General features: G+C 42.9%; 1 protein-coding gene across 9 annotated transcripts in view; it reads right to left on the bottom strand.

The window, feature by feature from the left end:
• Positions 1-12,265, bottom strand: part of SNX16 (sorting nexin 16) — a 36,754-nt gene extending 24,489 nt beyond the window's left edge. The window contains exons 1-4 of one of the 9 annotated variants that reach the window (XM_074987018.1): positions 12,158-12,187; positions 9,737-9,845; positions 9,165-9,333; positions 6,363-6,820 (exon numbers count right to left, since the gene is read on the bottom strand). In XM_074987018.1, coding sequence (XP_074843119.1) covers positions 6,363-6,737 — 375 coding nt within the window. In that variant the 5' untranslated portion in view covers positions 6,738-6,820; positions 9,165-9,333; positions 9,737-9,845; positions 12,158-12,187. The other 8 variants (XM_074987015.1, XM_074987016.1, XM_074987020.1 and 5 more) reach the window with 8 other exon arrangements.
• Positions 12,266-14,513: the final 2,248 nt, after the last annotated feature.

Raw genomic sequence — 14,513 nt, 5'->3', positions numbered from 1 at the left:
GACTTCCACGAGAGCTAGCTGCCTTGCCTATTTCCCACCATGCCAACCCAATGGCAAGGCAACAGACCTGAGGCACGGAAAGGGGATTCCACCCATGCGTGAATTTTCATGTTGCCGCAAAGGACAGTGTCCTTCCCCTGCAGGCTGCTCAAGAGTGTACCCCCGCCCCCCACAAAGTCAACAGGGGAATATTCTTCTATCCTTTACTGTGATTAACACACTCAGCCTTTTTGGGCCTAGAAGGAAGGAAAGTGACAAGAGGTAGAGATAATGGTATAGAGAAATGAATGACCATCATGCAGCTAAATATGTACATTAAACCCCTGATTTAACAGACCCAGGTATAACAGACTTTGGAATTAAAAGATGCTGTCTATGCCTCCCAGATGTCCCGCCCATGCTGTGACCCTCCCGAGCCATGGCTAGGGCTGAAGAGCTGCCAGAATGGCTGGGGCCACCAGAGTTGGAAGGGCCACTACAATAGCTGGGGCCACAGGACCTGGGGTGGGCTGCAGTAGGGCGCAAGAGCTCTCCAACCCCAACCCTGTGGGCATGGAGCTTGTCAGCACCCGGCCACCACTGCCTGCAAGGGCGCTGAGCAGCTGCCATGGTGTCAGAGAGTGCTGCCCACTGGCAGGCTAGGGGCAGCCACACTCGACCTTCGTGCAGGCAGTGAGGAGCTAGAGCGCTGAGAGCTGCAGGAGGTGGAAGAAGCCAGGCTGGCATTCACCTCTTCTCCTGGTAACTGGGAGAGGGAGATGGAGGTGTGAGGTGAAGAATGGGGCAGGAGGGTAGAAGGGAAGGCAGGGGGACAGAGGACTGGAGTGAGTAATGGGCTAGGAAGGTCAATGCATCGTCATACAATATAACCATTCCAATATAACGAACTTCCAGCATTAACGGACATCCCTCCCCCCATTTGTCTGTTCAGTCAAGGGTTTACTGTACTGATAGAAAATATTAAGCACTATCCAAAAGAAAACAACAGGAGTATCATGGATCTATATTAGGTAGTGTCTAAGTACATAAGGTCTACAGTCAACCAAGAACGCATATGCTTATCAGTAAAAGCAACGTGAAGGCACTTCCAGTAATCAAAAATGACAACCTTGATTTCCCACTGTAAGGAAAAGTAATGAAAAGCTTAGTTAATACTGGTTAGGGGAAGGGGAGTTGCACAATACAGGCTGATACAGTTATTTGGTTAAACTGACAAAAAGGAAGAAATTTCTGGAATTTTACCTGCAAAAAATTTCTCCTCAGGATACTCTACTCATACTGTTTCTTTCATTTTCCTTAACCATCTCCCCCCCCCATTTTTAAAACACAATATTTCAAATTTTTATAACAGATTTTTAATTTTTAGGGAAATAGTTTCTACTATTGTCTCAGTAGCTGATCCTTCTACTGCTGAGGAATCTACATGCATCTTCCTCAGACAGAGTTAAACTGCTTTTCACCCATTTGGTTTTTCATAAAGGTAAAATTGTAGACAGTTGTACTACAGTTTAAAATAAATAACCAGGATGATATGAAAACACTCATATACATCTACAAACAGATCGTTATGATATGTCTACACTTTAATGTGAAAACAGTGACTTGAGCTAGCAGGGCTTGGACTATGGGGCTCTTTCACCACTGTGTAGATTTCCAGGCTCCAGACAGAGCTGGTGCCTAGGACTCTTTCACCCTTCAGGGTCCCAGAGCTCAGGCTCCAGCACAAGCCCAGAAGTCCACACCTCAGTGAAACAGCCCAACACACTGCCAAATGCAGTTGACTGGTATGTGTCAGCTTTGTTTTTTTCTCTGCTGACCATGTGGTTATGCAACAGTATCAGAATTCCAACCGGACTGAATTATAATCATTAAATAACTTTACTTGAAGAAAGTTAGGGAGGAGGAGGAGTTATAGAACTCTCAATGAGACTGATAGAAACCACTTTATGTAAGCTGCATTGTTCAGTGGTCTGAAATATCTTTTAAACTCAGACTCATGATACAATATTAATTTACAAAACCAAGACACTGACACAAACAAGTTGCTGATGCCACAAAACAAAGGTGGAGAACTGTAGGTTAGGAAAGATATAAACACCTATCTGTTTATAACAAAAAGCAGTCAAGTAGCACTTTAAAGACTAGCAAAATGGTTTATTAGGTGAGCTTTCGTGGGACAGACCCACTTCTTCAGACCATAGCCAGACCAGAAGAAGTGGGTCTGTCCCACGAAAGCTCACCTAATAAACCATTTTGCTAGTCTTTAAAGTGCTACTTGACTGCTTTTTGTTTTGATAGTGTATAGACTAGCACGGCTTCCTCTTTGTTACTATCTGTTTATAGTGTAACTGACAGTTTGCATTTTCAACATATTTAGAGATGGCAGACAAACAACAACATGAAAGTTTTTGGTCATCAAGCAAATAAACAAGCACAAGAATAAGGTCCACCTAGCCATTTAAAATACTAGAGATCTGCAGTCAGAGTTATGTAAAAAAAAAAAAAAAAAAAAAGACAGACTGCTGACATATATGCAGAAAATAATGGATCTGTCCACCTCCTGAATATTTTCCGAGTCAACATCTTCCAAGAAACTCAGTTAAATCTCAGATCCCTCAAATCTTCCAAAGCTAGTGATACTTTCCCAGTGATTTCCTATATTGTTCTGCAAACTCATGTAGTTTTCCAACTGATAACTAGCTTATAACTTTACTGTTAAGCTGAGAAGATTTACATATAAAATAAACATTGGGCTCAGCCACCTCACTACATGAGACCAAGCACTTAACAGTAAGTACCTCAGTACATTTATACCAAATTTTACAAGCCAAGTTTTCCATAATAAGAGTTAAATATTAACTTTTCAAAGCAAACCTTGCAGGAGTCATTACATTCCAAAACTGTAACAAGGGGAAATGGAAGGCTATTTAGATTTTAGGAAAAACAGACATTAAAAACCACAGTGTTTGACCACTACAGCAAGAAGTCTTCTTCCCAATAACTTTTCAACAAGTTTTATTAAACTTTCTTATCTTTCCCTCTTTCTTCTTTGCGCCTTATTATTTAAGGTTCACAGGTCTGATTGTTGATGCAACTGATGGATAATTGATTCAATGATTATTTATTGTTTACAGTATATATAGAAATAACTCTGTTTTCAGTAACTAAGTGAAAATATGAAACACAGACACTGAACAGTTCCTCACTGTACATTTTCAAATGCAACAATTATAGGAAGAGAAGCAAGGTGTTGAGTAAGAACAAAAATCCTGAAAAATTAAGTATGAAAGTACCAGTGTAAATATAATACTTGGAGCACACATCAGATACCTCTTCTCCCAAACTAAGAGTTTTATTGTAGTCCAAAGCCTAATCTCTTATTAGCTTCCCATGTTTGTGCTTTTAAAAATCTTTGGCCCTGATGCTGTGAATATACACATGCTTAGAGTAGCTCCTCTGAAATTAGGATTATCCAAAATTCATTAAACCCATCTTTAAGTATTTGCAGAACAGAGGCATTTATTTATATCTTCATCTTTTTGCATTTGAGGATCTTATCTTTGCATTTTAAAAGAAGCTGAAGTGAGTATGGTTGTTCTTATAAAACAACTTCACAGTTAGCACCTTTTCAGACAAACTGACTTGTTAGCATAACACCATCCATTCTTTATTGCAGTTTTGAAGCTGGTGTAGGTGGGTGCCTGCCCACAAAAGATTATGTCCAAATACATTTGTTAGTCTTTGAAGTGCCACAGGACACCCATTGTTCTTGCCAAAAAGCTAATACATATGGGACACATCTTAAAGTTGTTCTTTTAGAATAATTGCAAGGATAACATTAAAAGTTGAGTAACACATGAAGTCACTGAAATAAATGTTAACTCCCTTTAAAGTACTATAAGTAGAAAACAACTTTGCATAAAGAGCTTCATAAATTTCACCTTTAAAAATGTGTGTGTGTCAGACGGCATTGACTTCTAGTCATGATTAACCTGAAATCAACAGAAGCTGAATTAGAGACAAACATCTCCACTTACCAGTTTCCAATCCCATATAATTTCCATCTAATTGTTTGTGATTAATATTATTTTCCTGATCATTGCTACATGTACAATACACCCATTTGGTGTAACACTAGCCTCAAAACACAAGTGATTTTTTTTCCATTTAGAAGCCATAATCTTCAGGAAAGTGAAGAGCCTCACCAACTGAAGAAAAATGCCTTCTTCATCTGTTTAATTCAAAAGGGATGTCATAAGTTACAATTGGCAGCTTTGGACACATTCAGAACAGTTAACTGATATTTTGACATGAAATGCCAGATATAGCTGTTGGCAGTTTATTGTTCTTGCACTCACATTGAAGTGTTTGGAAAACAACAGATTTTTTTTAAAGGGGCTAACACTGGCAAAACCAGAAGCTACAAAACAAATACAGGTTGAACCTCTCTGTTTAGCACTCTCATCTGGCAACATCCATTGTCCAGCAATATTTTAGTTAGTTGGATATCCACTTACCCTGAGTGTGGTCAAGTTTCCCACGGTCTCAAAGTTTGTTTACATCCACCAGTCCCGGGTCTCCAGTGTTCTGTGCAGTTATTTGCGCATAAATGCCTTTTAAGGCCCAATAAGCAGTGTGAGTGTTGGTAATACTGCTAGACTGACCTCCAAGGCTAGGCACATTCTCTTGTTCGGCATGAGTCAGGTCCCAAGGGTGCCAGGCTAGAGAGGTTCAATCTGTAGTTGTGGCATTTTACCAAGTTACTTAACAGTTGTAAAGATTAAGACCATGTCTGTCTTTTAATGCTTTTTTCCTCTAAAAAATATTTTTCAGACATTAAAATGTGAAGAATCTCTCCAAATAGCAAAATATCACTTGCTTGGTATTTCTGTCCAAGTAAGGAATTTCTGACTTGAAAGGAGGAAGAATGGTCTTATGATAATGGAGCAGCTAATACAGAATTTGAATAAAAATTCAAAGAAGGTATTGCAATTAACTTAAACCAATGAGGGTTTAGGAGAAATAAATCCTATGAAACCAGTTTGATCACTTTTTTGATACGGTTACACTTCTGTAAGGTCTCTAACTTGGTAGCATACATTGTGAGTGGAAAAACTGGAATGATGGTCCCGAAATGTAATTGTACACAGAAAAAAAAATCATCAAGTGGGTGTGTTCCTAGATCCAGTCATACAGGGATGGGTTCTTGGCCCTAAACTAACATTTTTATCCATCATCTGGAAGAAAAACTGATAAAATTCGCAAATAAAAAATGGGGTAGTGGTAAGCAAGCAAAAGGACAGATTACTGACTCTGAGCAATCAGGATTGTTTGGTAAACTGGGCACAAGCAAACATTGTGCCTTTTAATAGGTTAAATGTAAACCTCTACAAACAAAGAGTGCAGGTGTTCCCATGGTGGGGGAACACGAAAGCAGTAACTCTGAAAAAGATTTGGAATTCCAGTGGGTAATCAGAAGAACATAAATTACCAATTGGGCAAAAGAGGTAATGCAACTTGGGATGCATATATGAGAGACTCTCACGTATGAATAGGGAGGTCACGTTTTGTCTACATTTGCACTGGTACGACCACTGCAGGAATACTGCATCCAGTTCTGATGAACACCATTCAAAAAGCATGTTGACATACTGGAAGAGAGTTCAGAGAGCCACATAAATGACGAAAGGATCAGAATAGATGCCTTATCATGAGATTCAAAAAGTTCAGTGTATTTATCTTTATAAAAAATATTAAGGTATGGTTTGATGATTGCAGTACCTTAGGTATCTACCTGGGGAACAAATATTTCATAATTGACTCTTTAATGTAGCTGAGAAAGATATAAGATTATTCAATAGCTAGAAGCTGAAGCTAGACAAAATCAAACAGGGAAAAGGTGTTATTAACAGTGACTAATTTAATTAGCCAATGGAATAATTTATGAAAGCTCATGGTAGATTTTCCATCACTGATAATTTTTACATCAATATTGAATGTTCTTCTCAAAGATATACTCTCTGCATCATTTTTGGTGAGTTCAGTGGACCTGTGTTATACAAGATGTCAGAACAGGTAATCCCAAGGGCCAGTTCTGGACTTGGAATCTATCAGTCTATACAGCAGTGGACTGGTTCTACTGCAGAGTGTCTATGACTTGGGAAACCAAGGCACGTAGCTTTTCTTTCCTAATAAGGGAACTCCTCTCCCACCTCACAGTAGTATTTTGAAGCTAACTTAATATTTGTAAAGAACTCCAAGATACCCAAGTAGAAGATTTCATTATTGAAATGAAAAAGCATTAGGAAATAAAATCTCATTCTTTTTATAGAAGGAACTCCACTTCTTTGAGTCAAACTTACAGTGAATTTTGCCCTTTCTTCCATCACCTCATAACCCAGTATGGTAGGCGTAGAAGGTCGATCTTCCCAGCTCCCAGAATCTGTAGTTTGCTCAATGTCCTCGATAGGCTGAGTACAATATTCAATTGATGTATCCACACCTATAAATTTAGTCCTAACAAGTGGGCTACTACAGACAGATGATGTGGAGCCAGTTTGGTCAGGCACACTCATCTTTTTAAAACTACCAAGGGTAGAGTCCTCCAGATGCCCTCTTGAAGAATCTGAGTTTGTTGAGATGCTCCGAAAGTAAGAACTTCTTTGGTTATTGTTTGTTGTAAAGTTGGTAGAAGAATTTCCTATAGGAATATGAACAGGAACATAGGGAGTTGCCATTCTTCATTAGAAAACTTCTGCAAATTTATACTTCGCAGTCCAAAAGTTTAAGGCTCATTCTCTTCTTTTCAAGAATGCAACATCTGGAAACAGAGAAAACTATGAAGTGACCATCTTTCTTAATATTTCTACAAAGAATGAAAAATTAAAATACTGTTATTTGGAGAAATCCACAATTACATTACGATAAGTCAAAACACCATTATATGGACTTCGCTATCATTTTAAGTGTCTCTCAAACCTAATCTTTAATTTTTAAAAGGTACTTTGTCAGAGAGGTCCCCCCCACCTCTCAGAGTCTTTAAAACCTGAATGGATAGTTCTGGTATGACTTGCATCACACTGTGCAAAACCAAAGGAAAAGATATATTTAAATAATGTTGCATCATGATTGGCAGAATATGGAGGTTGGAGGGAGGCTAAACCTATCCAAACTTCATCCTGCCAGGAAAGGAAGAGTACAGGTGGATATGGAACTCTTGGAAAAATCTCCCCTGCCATGATCACAGGACAGGAGGAGCTCTCACTCCCCGTTATAGCCCCAGGGCCGTGTTAGGGGTAAAGAGTTTTTCCAGGCTCAGGGCCATAAGAGAGGTGAGGAAGGAAATGGAGCAAGCAGAACAAGATCTTGAAGGGAAGAGGCAGCATAGGGGTGGAATAGCAGGAGAAGGGGTAGAATAGGGTGTAGAAAGGGGTGGAACAGGGGAGAGACTCTAGGCTCTAGCTAGGGAAGGGGGCTCTGCCAATGCTAGCAGAGATCCTGACCATGGCCAAGCTCTTAGCTTCTACCTGCTCTGGCCAGACCTAAAGGGAGGTGGCAGAAAATCAAGAGATGGCCCCTTGGCTGGAAGAAGTAGGGCATGGTGCTAGTCTCCCCAAGGGAAAACGTCCCCAGCTGTCCATTGCACAACTAGTCTGCTAGTGAAATTAAAAAAACTTGTAGGTTACACTGATACCTAAAACAACATACAACCTCAATTTTGTAATTACAGTAAGGTCTCAGAGTATGCAAGTGTTCCATTCCGCGTGAGTTCATGTAAGTGGGGTCTGGCTTTTTCCACAGCAGAACACACATTCTGCAGCTGGGGAAGCAGCAGAAAGATAAGTCCTGCGGTGAGGGGGCAGTAAGGGAGGATTAAGCCTGGAGGTCAGTTGGGCCATGGGAGGTGGGCAGGCAGGGTGCTAAGCATAGGGTGGGTTAGGGCAGCAGGGGGGCAAAGGGTGGAGCTGTGCATGGGGGTGGTGAGACGCAGCCGGGCGCAGGGACGCAGAGTGAGCCGGCAGAGGAATTGAACCGGAGTCACGCCTGAGGAGCATTGAGCTAGAGTCAGAGGCGAGGGTGGTGTGGGGGGCTTAGCCGGGGCCATGAGGAGCCAGGGGGAGTTGAGCCAGGGCTGTGGGGGGAGTGAGTTAAGCGCAACTAGAAATTGTGCATTTCCAGGTTTTACTGTAGGAATCCGGGTCAGCCATGTAAGAACAGGGTTGCGTACTCTGAGACCTTACTGTACTAATTTTTTAGCATAAACATAATTGAAGTTTCCCTCCTGAATTGTTTCCAATTACAAGATTTGCAAGGCTTAAGAACCATACAATATGAACCAAATCCATACTAACAATTATGATGATTTACATACCATGAATCAAAGGAAAGACAATAACCCACAGGTGTGGCTGGAATGGAGGATTCATTTGCATATATTTCATATGCACTAAAATATGACAAGTATCCTTGCAAAGGAATTATGAGCTTGAAATTATGCTTTCGTATAGTACATATCATATTGCAGGCATTTATAAAGGCATTCATAAGTTACTTGGGCACATTTTTACATAGTTTAAGCTGGAAGCAATTAAGTACAATAAGAATTTGCATAACAACTCCTTCAGGCACTTTAAAACTATAACATGAACAACTATGAAGCACTGTGTTCTTGCACATTGTATGTGTCTTTAAGTACTCAACAATAAAAGCATTGACCTACCATGATTTGCTAATGGCAGAGTTCAATAATACAATAAAAACTAGAGTCTTTGTACAGAAGCCAAATTATAAGCAAAGGAAAACAATGTAAATTTAACAGCCCAAGATCTCAACTCAGTACTAATCTCTGCTATACAATTACTTGGACTAAAAGATCTTATGAAAAGGAAGGGTGGGGGAGAGACAAAAAAATCATTTTGATAGTTGCCTAAAAGTGTTTTGACAGGTAAGAGACTCACACTAATGCAGCCACAATGACCAGTTAAAAACCATTTTACAAGAGCTATCTATCTACTGAATTAAAATTGAATAAAACACATTTTGTCACAATAAAGCAGTGGAATTGTTACACCACTGCCACTTCATAAATGCATACATTAAAAAGTTCAAAGCATTCTTTTTAGTGCTTCAGCAAAGTAAACAACTTTTCTCCATCTTATCCAGACCTTGATTTCCATGTTCTTCAGAAGAGATTTGTTCCTCCTCCAAACCTCTGCTTGGGCTAGTTCAACCTCAACAGCAAGCAAAGAATTAAATAGAAAGAGCAGTCACCCTTGAAGGTGGGTGAGAATGATAAACTGTTAAACACCACAAAAGAACTGGATTCCAGAATCTCTGCATCAAAACAAAGACGCGTACACATTTACAACACCCATCTCTTCTCTTCTGGAAATGAAGGATCTGAACTCTACAACAGCGTTTCCCAATTTTATTTGGCCACAGAACCTTTTTAAACTTGAAATAATGTTGCCCAACCTCTAACAACAGGGGTTATTCTCAGCCCCAAACTCATCCCCCCAACCCCAGTATTAACTGGCCTAATCCCACCTGAACAAACTCCACCCACGTTAGCTCCTCCCGTCACCTCACCCAGCATGGTGGACAAACCTTCCTCAACCACTGCTGGTCCTTCGACTCTAGTCCCGAGGCCCTGATTTCATTGGCCACCCTAGGGCAATGCAAGAGGCCAGTTGCAGCCAAGGAAAGGTGAGGATAATGCAGTAACCGCAGGACTCACCTGGCTCCCCTTCTGGCTAGCCATTGGCTCCCCTTGCCTAGCTCCAACTGCACGCACACCAGCTACTCTGCAAGTGAGGGGCTCTTTGCAAGTCCCTGTCCTGCCACCACTGAAATAAAGGAACTAAATTCAGTTGGTTTAATGGCTGGATCCCTCCCTCTGTCCTGCTGGCCATTAAACCAATTAAATTTAAGTCTACTGTTTCAGCCGTGGCAGTGTCCACAGTTGCAAATGACACCTTAAAGCTGCATGAGGCTCCGGAGCCACAGGTTGCCAACCCCTGATCATTTTCTTGCAGAACCCTTATTTTCACTTTGTGGAGCACGGAACATCATTTGGGAAACACTGTTCTACACAGCATAAAGTGGTAATGTCTGTATTTATGTGGATGCTGCTAAATTTAAAAATCTGCATCTTTTTAATTAGAGCCAAAACCAACAAATATGATTAAAAATGATAATCATACATTATAAACAAATCAATATTATAAACAAAATTTTATTGAGAACCTTAGACTGACGGTTTAAAAAAAAAAACACATTAACCTGTCACTATTTATGCTCTGTTTAATTTTAGTGTTTCTCTAGTTGGACAATAAAGTCAGTTTTGTTTTAGTCAATTTCAGTTAAGGTTATCTGAATTAAAACACTGGAATTTTTAAAATTTAGGAACATGTCTGCAGAGCTCAGCTACTACAGGATGAACCTTTCCAGTCTGGCACCCTGGAGACCCGACTGCTGCCGAATGAGAATTTGCCAGACCACAGGAGGTCAATATTGTCTAGCTGCATTACCAGCACTTCCACTGCTTACTGGGCCTCTTAGAAGAGGTTTAGGGGGTAAATTACAGTTAAACAGCAGCACAGAACACTGACAGCCAGGACTGGTGGCTTTAAACAACCTTTATGGGATCACAGGAAACTTGGACATACCCATGATAAGTGATAGTCCAGCTGACTAAAATCATGCTGGTTTATGGATATTGCTGGATGAGAGTATGCCAAACTAGAGAGGTTCAACCTGTATGAAAGCTTGTTCTAACAAAAACTAAATTTGGGGCTAAATTTAAATGAATAGTGCCCATTTAACCATCTATTACTTTGCACAGATACCCAATGAAGCTCAGGCGAGTTGTGCAAAGCACAGTAAAAACATACAGGATATTATTAATCAACAGGAAAAAGGTGGAAGCAATAAAGAAGTGTACTTACATGGACTGTGTTCATGTCTTAATGGTTCTGAAGCATGAATATGAATATTTTAAAAGCCAAATAATCTCAACTATCCCTTTACCCAACCAATGACAACTGTTCATTAGTTTGTATTACTCAAAAACTCTCAGAACACATTTCAAAAATGTGCCCAAACATTAAGCAAATGAATATTTGACACCGTGCTGCAACCCAAATTCTACTATACCAATCATGTGCAGATTGCTCTTTTTCCTTTAGCATTAATTTTTCCAAATCTGAGATGAATATGCATAACAGATGCCTCTAATTATACAGCACAAGAAAATAACATGAAAAAACTTCCCCTCCCCCTATCACAGCATGCTCCACTATCTGGAAACTGGTAATTTGAACATTTTCTTGTTAGATAATTTATGGATAATAGCATACAGGTGAGTACTTTTCGATCTTTTTTCACCTGTGGAGCCTTAACACATTTTGAGTGGAGGTGCACATGCCTCTGGAAATCTCAGGCATAGTCTGGAAACTCCTAGAGGCGTGTGGACCACTGCCTGAAACACATCAGATACAGGCCAATTGAGTATTTTATAATGCATGTAACTTTCATTTTAAAAAACAGTACCTGGCATTTACATCACCTGCACTATCGCCAGACTGAGGCCTTCACACCTGGCCTATGTTATCAGCCCTTTCTCCAGCCCACTGGGTTCATGGCAAAACTTCCACGGGAGCAGAACCAAACAACAAGGGTTTTACGGACTATACAGTCCCCACGTGCGCCTCCCACCTGCAAGGCTTCCCAAAGCCGCGACCCCACGCCCGCTGCGAGATCGGACGTCCCAGCCCCGACTCAGCCCCCGAGGCGCACAACAGGGGGGTAACTCCCACAGGGGATACGTTTCAGCCGCCTCCCACCTCCCCCCGCTAATGTGCAGCCACCTCTGGGGAGCAGCAACGCTCTGAGCGCCGCTTATCTGCGGCGGGAAGCGCGCGCTGGATCCTGGCTCCTCTCACCCCCCGGTCCCCGCCCGAGGTGCCGGGGCTGCCCATAGCAGGTGGCTCCGTGACCAGTCGGCTCGGAAGGGCGCAGTACCGGTCATCTGCCTCCCCGGCGCGCAGGGGTCTGCCCTGCTCCCGCTCCCGCTCCCGCTCCCCCACCTCTCGGGGGTGGGCTCGGCTCCCTCCCAGCGCAGAGAGCCCGCGTGCTCCGGGGCCCGACCCCTCCTCACCTGCTCCCCGCCGCGCGCCCTCGGGCCGCCCTGGCCGCGACGCGCCAGCTGCCCCTCCCCCCATCCCGCGCACAGGGAGGCGGGGCCAGGCCCACGCCGGCGGGAAAAGGGGCGGGGTAACGCCCGGTAACTGTGGGGTTTGGCCCGACAGCGGGTACTGGGACTAGCGAGCCCGGGCCCCACCCACAGCTAAAGGCCCTCCCCCTGCACCGCCAGGCGGCTCCGCGGGCCTCTCTGCTGACAGGCGGCAGTGAGCCGGAGAAGCGTAAGACTACAAATCCCAGCAACCACTGGGGCCGCAAATAGGCGGCCGCTCCCGGCAGACGCCGCTGCAAAAGGCTGCGGCGCATCCTGGGATCCGCGGGTTCTACTGGCTCCAGCGCCTGTTGGATCACGTCGGCCTGTGTGTCGTATTGCATGCTGGGATTTGTAGTCTCACGGGTTAGCTCGCCCTGCTGCTTTCTATGCGGATTTGAAAATTGCGGCAACTAGTGCTGTTCTGGAGCACAATCAGCCTCCTCCTCCCTTCAGTTTGTACTAGGGACAGCCAGGTGTAGCAGCAGGCAGCGCAGTCAGTAGACACGCTGGCACAGGAAAGAGATTTTAACCTTCTGCAACCTTCAGCCATATCAAATGATGGGAGCTAAGAAATAAAGGCGGTCAAGTTCCCAACTGATGTTGTGGGCGTCACACATTTTCCAGGTGTTGCTGAAGATATAATCCCCTACTCCAGTATGCAGGGACTTGGGGCTGTAGTGTGGGGAAACTGAAAGTAACTGAAAACTCAAAATTCTTTACATTTTTGAAAATCACGTGTGTTTTTCTCCCCAAAAAATACAGTGGAATTCGGTGGTGCCCTTGACAGGGAAACCCTTCTCTCTGTCCTCCCTGGAAAAAAACTCCATTAATATATTTGGTGTGTTTTAAATCCTTTTGTGAGAAAGATTTACTATTTTCCAAGTATTACTAACCCTATTTTACAGACAGGGAAACTGAGGCACAGATCAGTCAAATGACTCGTCCAAGTTCATGCGGTAGGATAGTGGCAGAATCTAGATCTCCTAGCACCCAATCCATTGTTCTATTATCTAGATCACACAACATTCTTTACTAGCTTCCCCATTGAAATAGCTGAGAACCAATGAGCCTCAAAGCAAAGGTAGCTCCTGTCTGCTGATGGAGATAGGGGGAGCACATAGAGTCAAGGCAGCCAGCTTCAACAGCATTGCTGAGCTTGTTCAATACAAAGTGGCAAATCAGTGTGAGGAGGGTGTGTGGTGTACGACTCTGCATGCTATCCCATTCATGCCTCACCTCTCGATGAAAGAAACTAAAGGACTCCTTCTGGATGAACTCCTATTGTAGAACTTAGTGAGAAGTTTTGGAAAGGGGGATAGGACAAAAAGGATGAAAGAAAATACTTCAAAGCAAACAAAATGAATCAATGTGTCAATCTGTAAACACTTTCCACATCCCTGATCAGCTGTTTGCCATGTCTCTGATCCATGGTTAAGTAAGGGTTGTGAGAGCTCCTTTTCTTTATGCCTAGTGCTGGTAGATGGCAATCACTGGAAAGTGCAGTTAATTGGAATAATTACAAGAATTCAAAATAAGCAGGGATTCAGGCCACTGCATTTCCCCCATTTTTGTCTGAGTTAAAATTTCTTCTGGAACCATGCAATAAAATTGTGACTCATGCGGTTGGTTAGACACTGGTATTGATTCACTGGGCCATCATATGGGACGTGCAGGTCCACCAATGGGGGCAGGGGAGGGCAGCAAAGAGGGTAACCCCAGGCAGCAGCAGTGGCTGGAGCTCTGAGATCTTTTGAAGTGACACAGTAGTGCTACTCCAGCTGCACGTGGCTGTCCGGGTGTGAGGGTGGGCAGTGCTGGGGTCTGTGTGGCACCAAGAGCTGACTGCTCTTGACCTTCTCCTTACTTTGCCCCAGGGCCCACGTCAGCTGTCAGGGCTGCTGAGGACATAACTACAAAAAGTTATTTGCATGGCAGAGGTCAGTTTTTGCCAGCTCCAGGGATTAGTGCTATAACTGGATAATACAATCTAGATGCACTTATCCCAATGCAGTGTCAGTGTAACACTGCATTATGTAAACAAACTGTTACTGGATTCCAAGAATTGTCCCACAATGCTCCAGAGTGACTGTTTTGGTCACAGGCCTACCAATGAAGGGATGGATGGGTAAAGGGAGCAGTTGTCTTGGGAACTGGTGATTGAAAAGGGCCCAAGGCTCTTGACTATTGCCACTGTTACCATAAGAGTAGTAGAGGACACAGCTGTGAGCCAATTAAATCACCACTGGAGCTCTCCATGGTGCACTCCAGGCAGCTCTTA

Source organism: Carettochelys insculpta, chromosome 2 (genome assembly GCF_033958435.1).
Source record: "Carettochelys insculpta isolate YL-2023 chromosome 2, ASM3395843v1, whole genome shotgun sequence".
NCBI classification, from domain to species: Eukaryota; Metazoa; Chordata; order Testudines; family Carettochelyidae; genus Carettochelys; species Carettochelys insculpta.
This window is presented reverse-complemented; position numbering and strand designations above follow the sequence as displayed.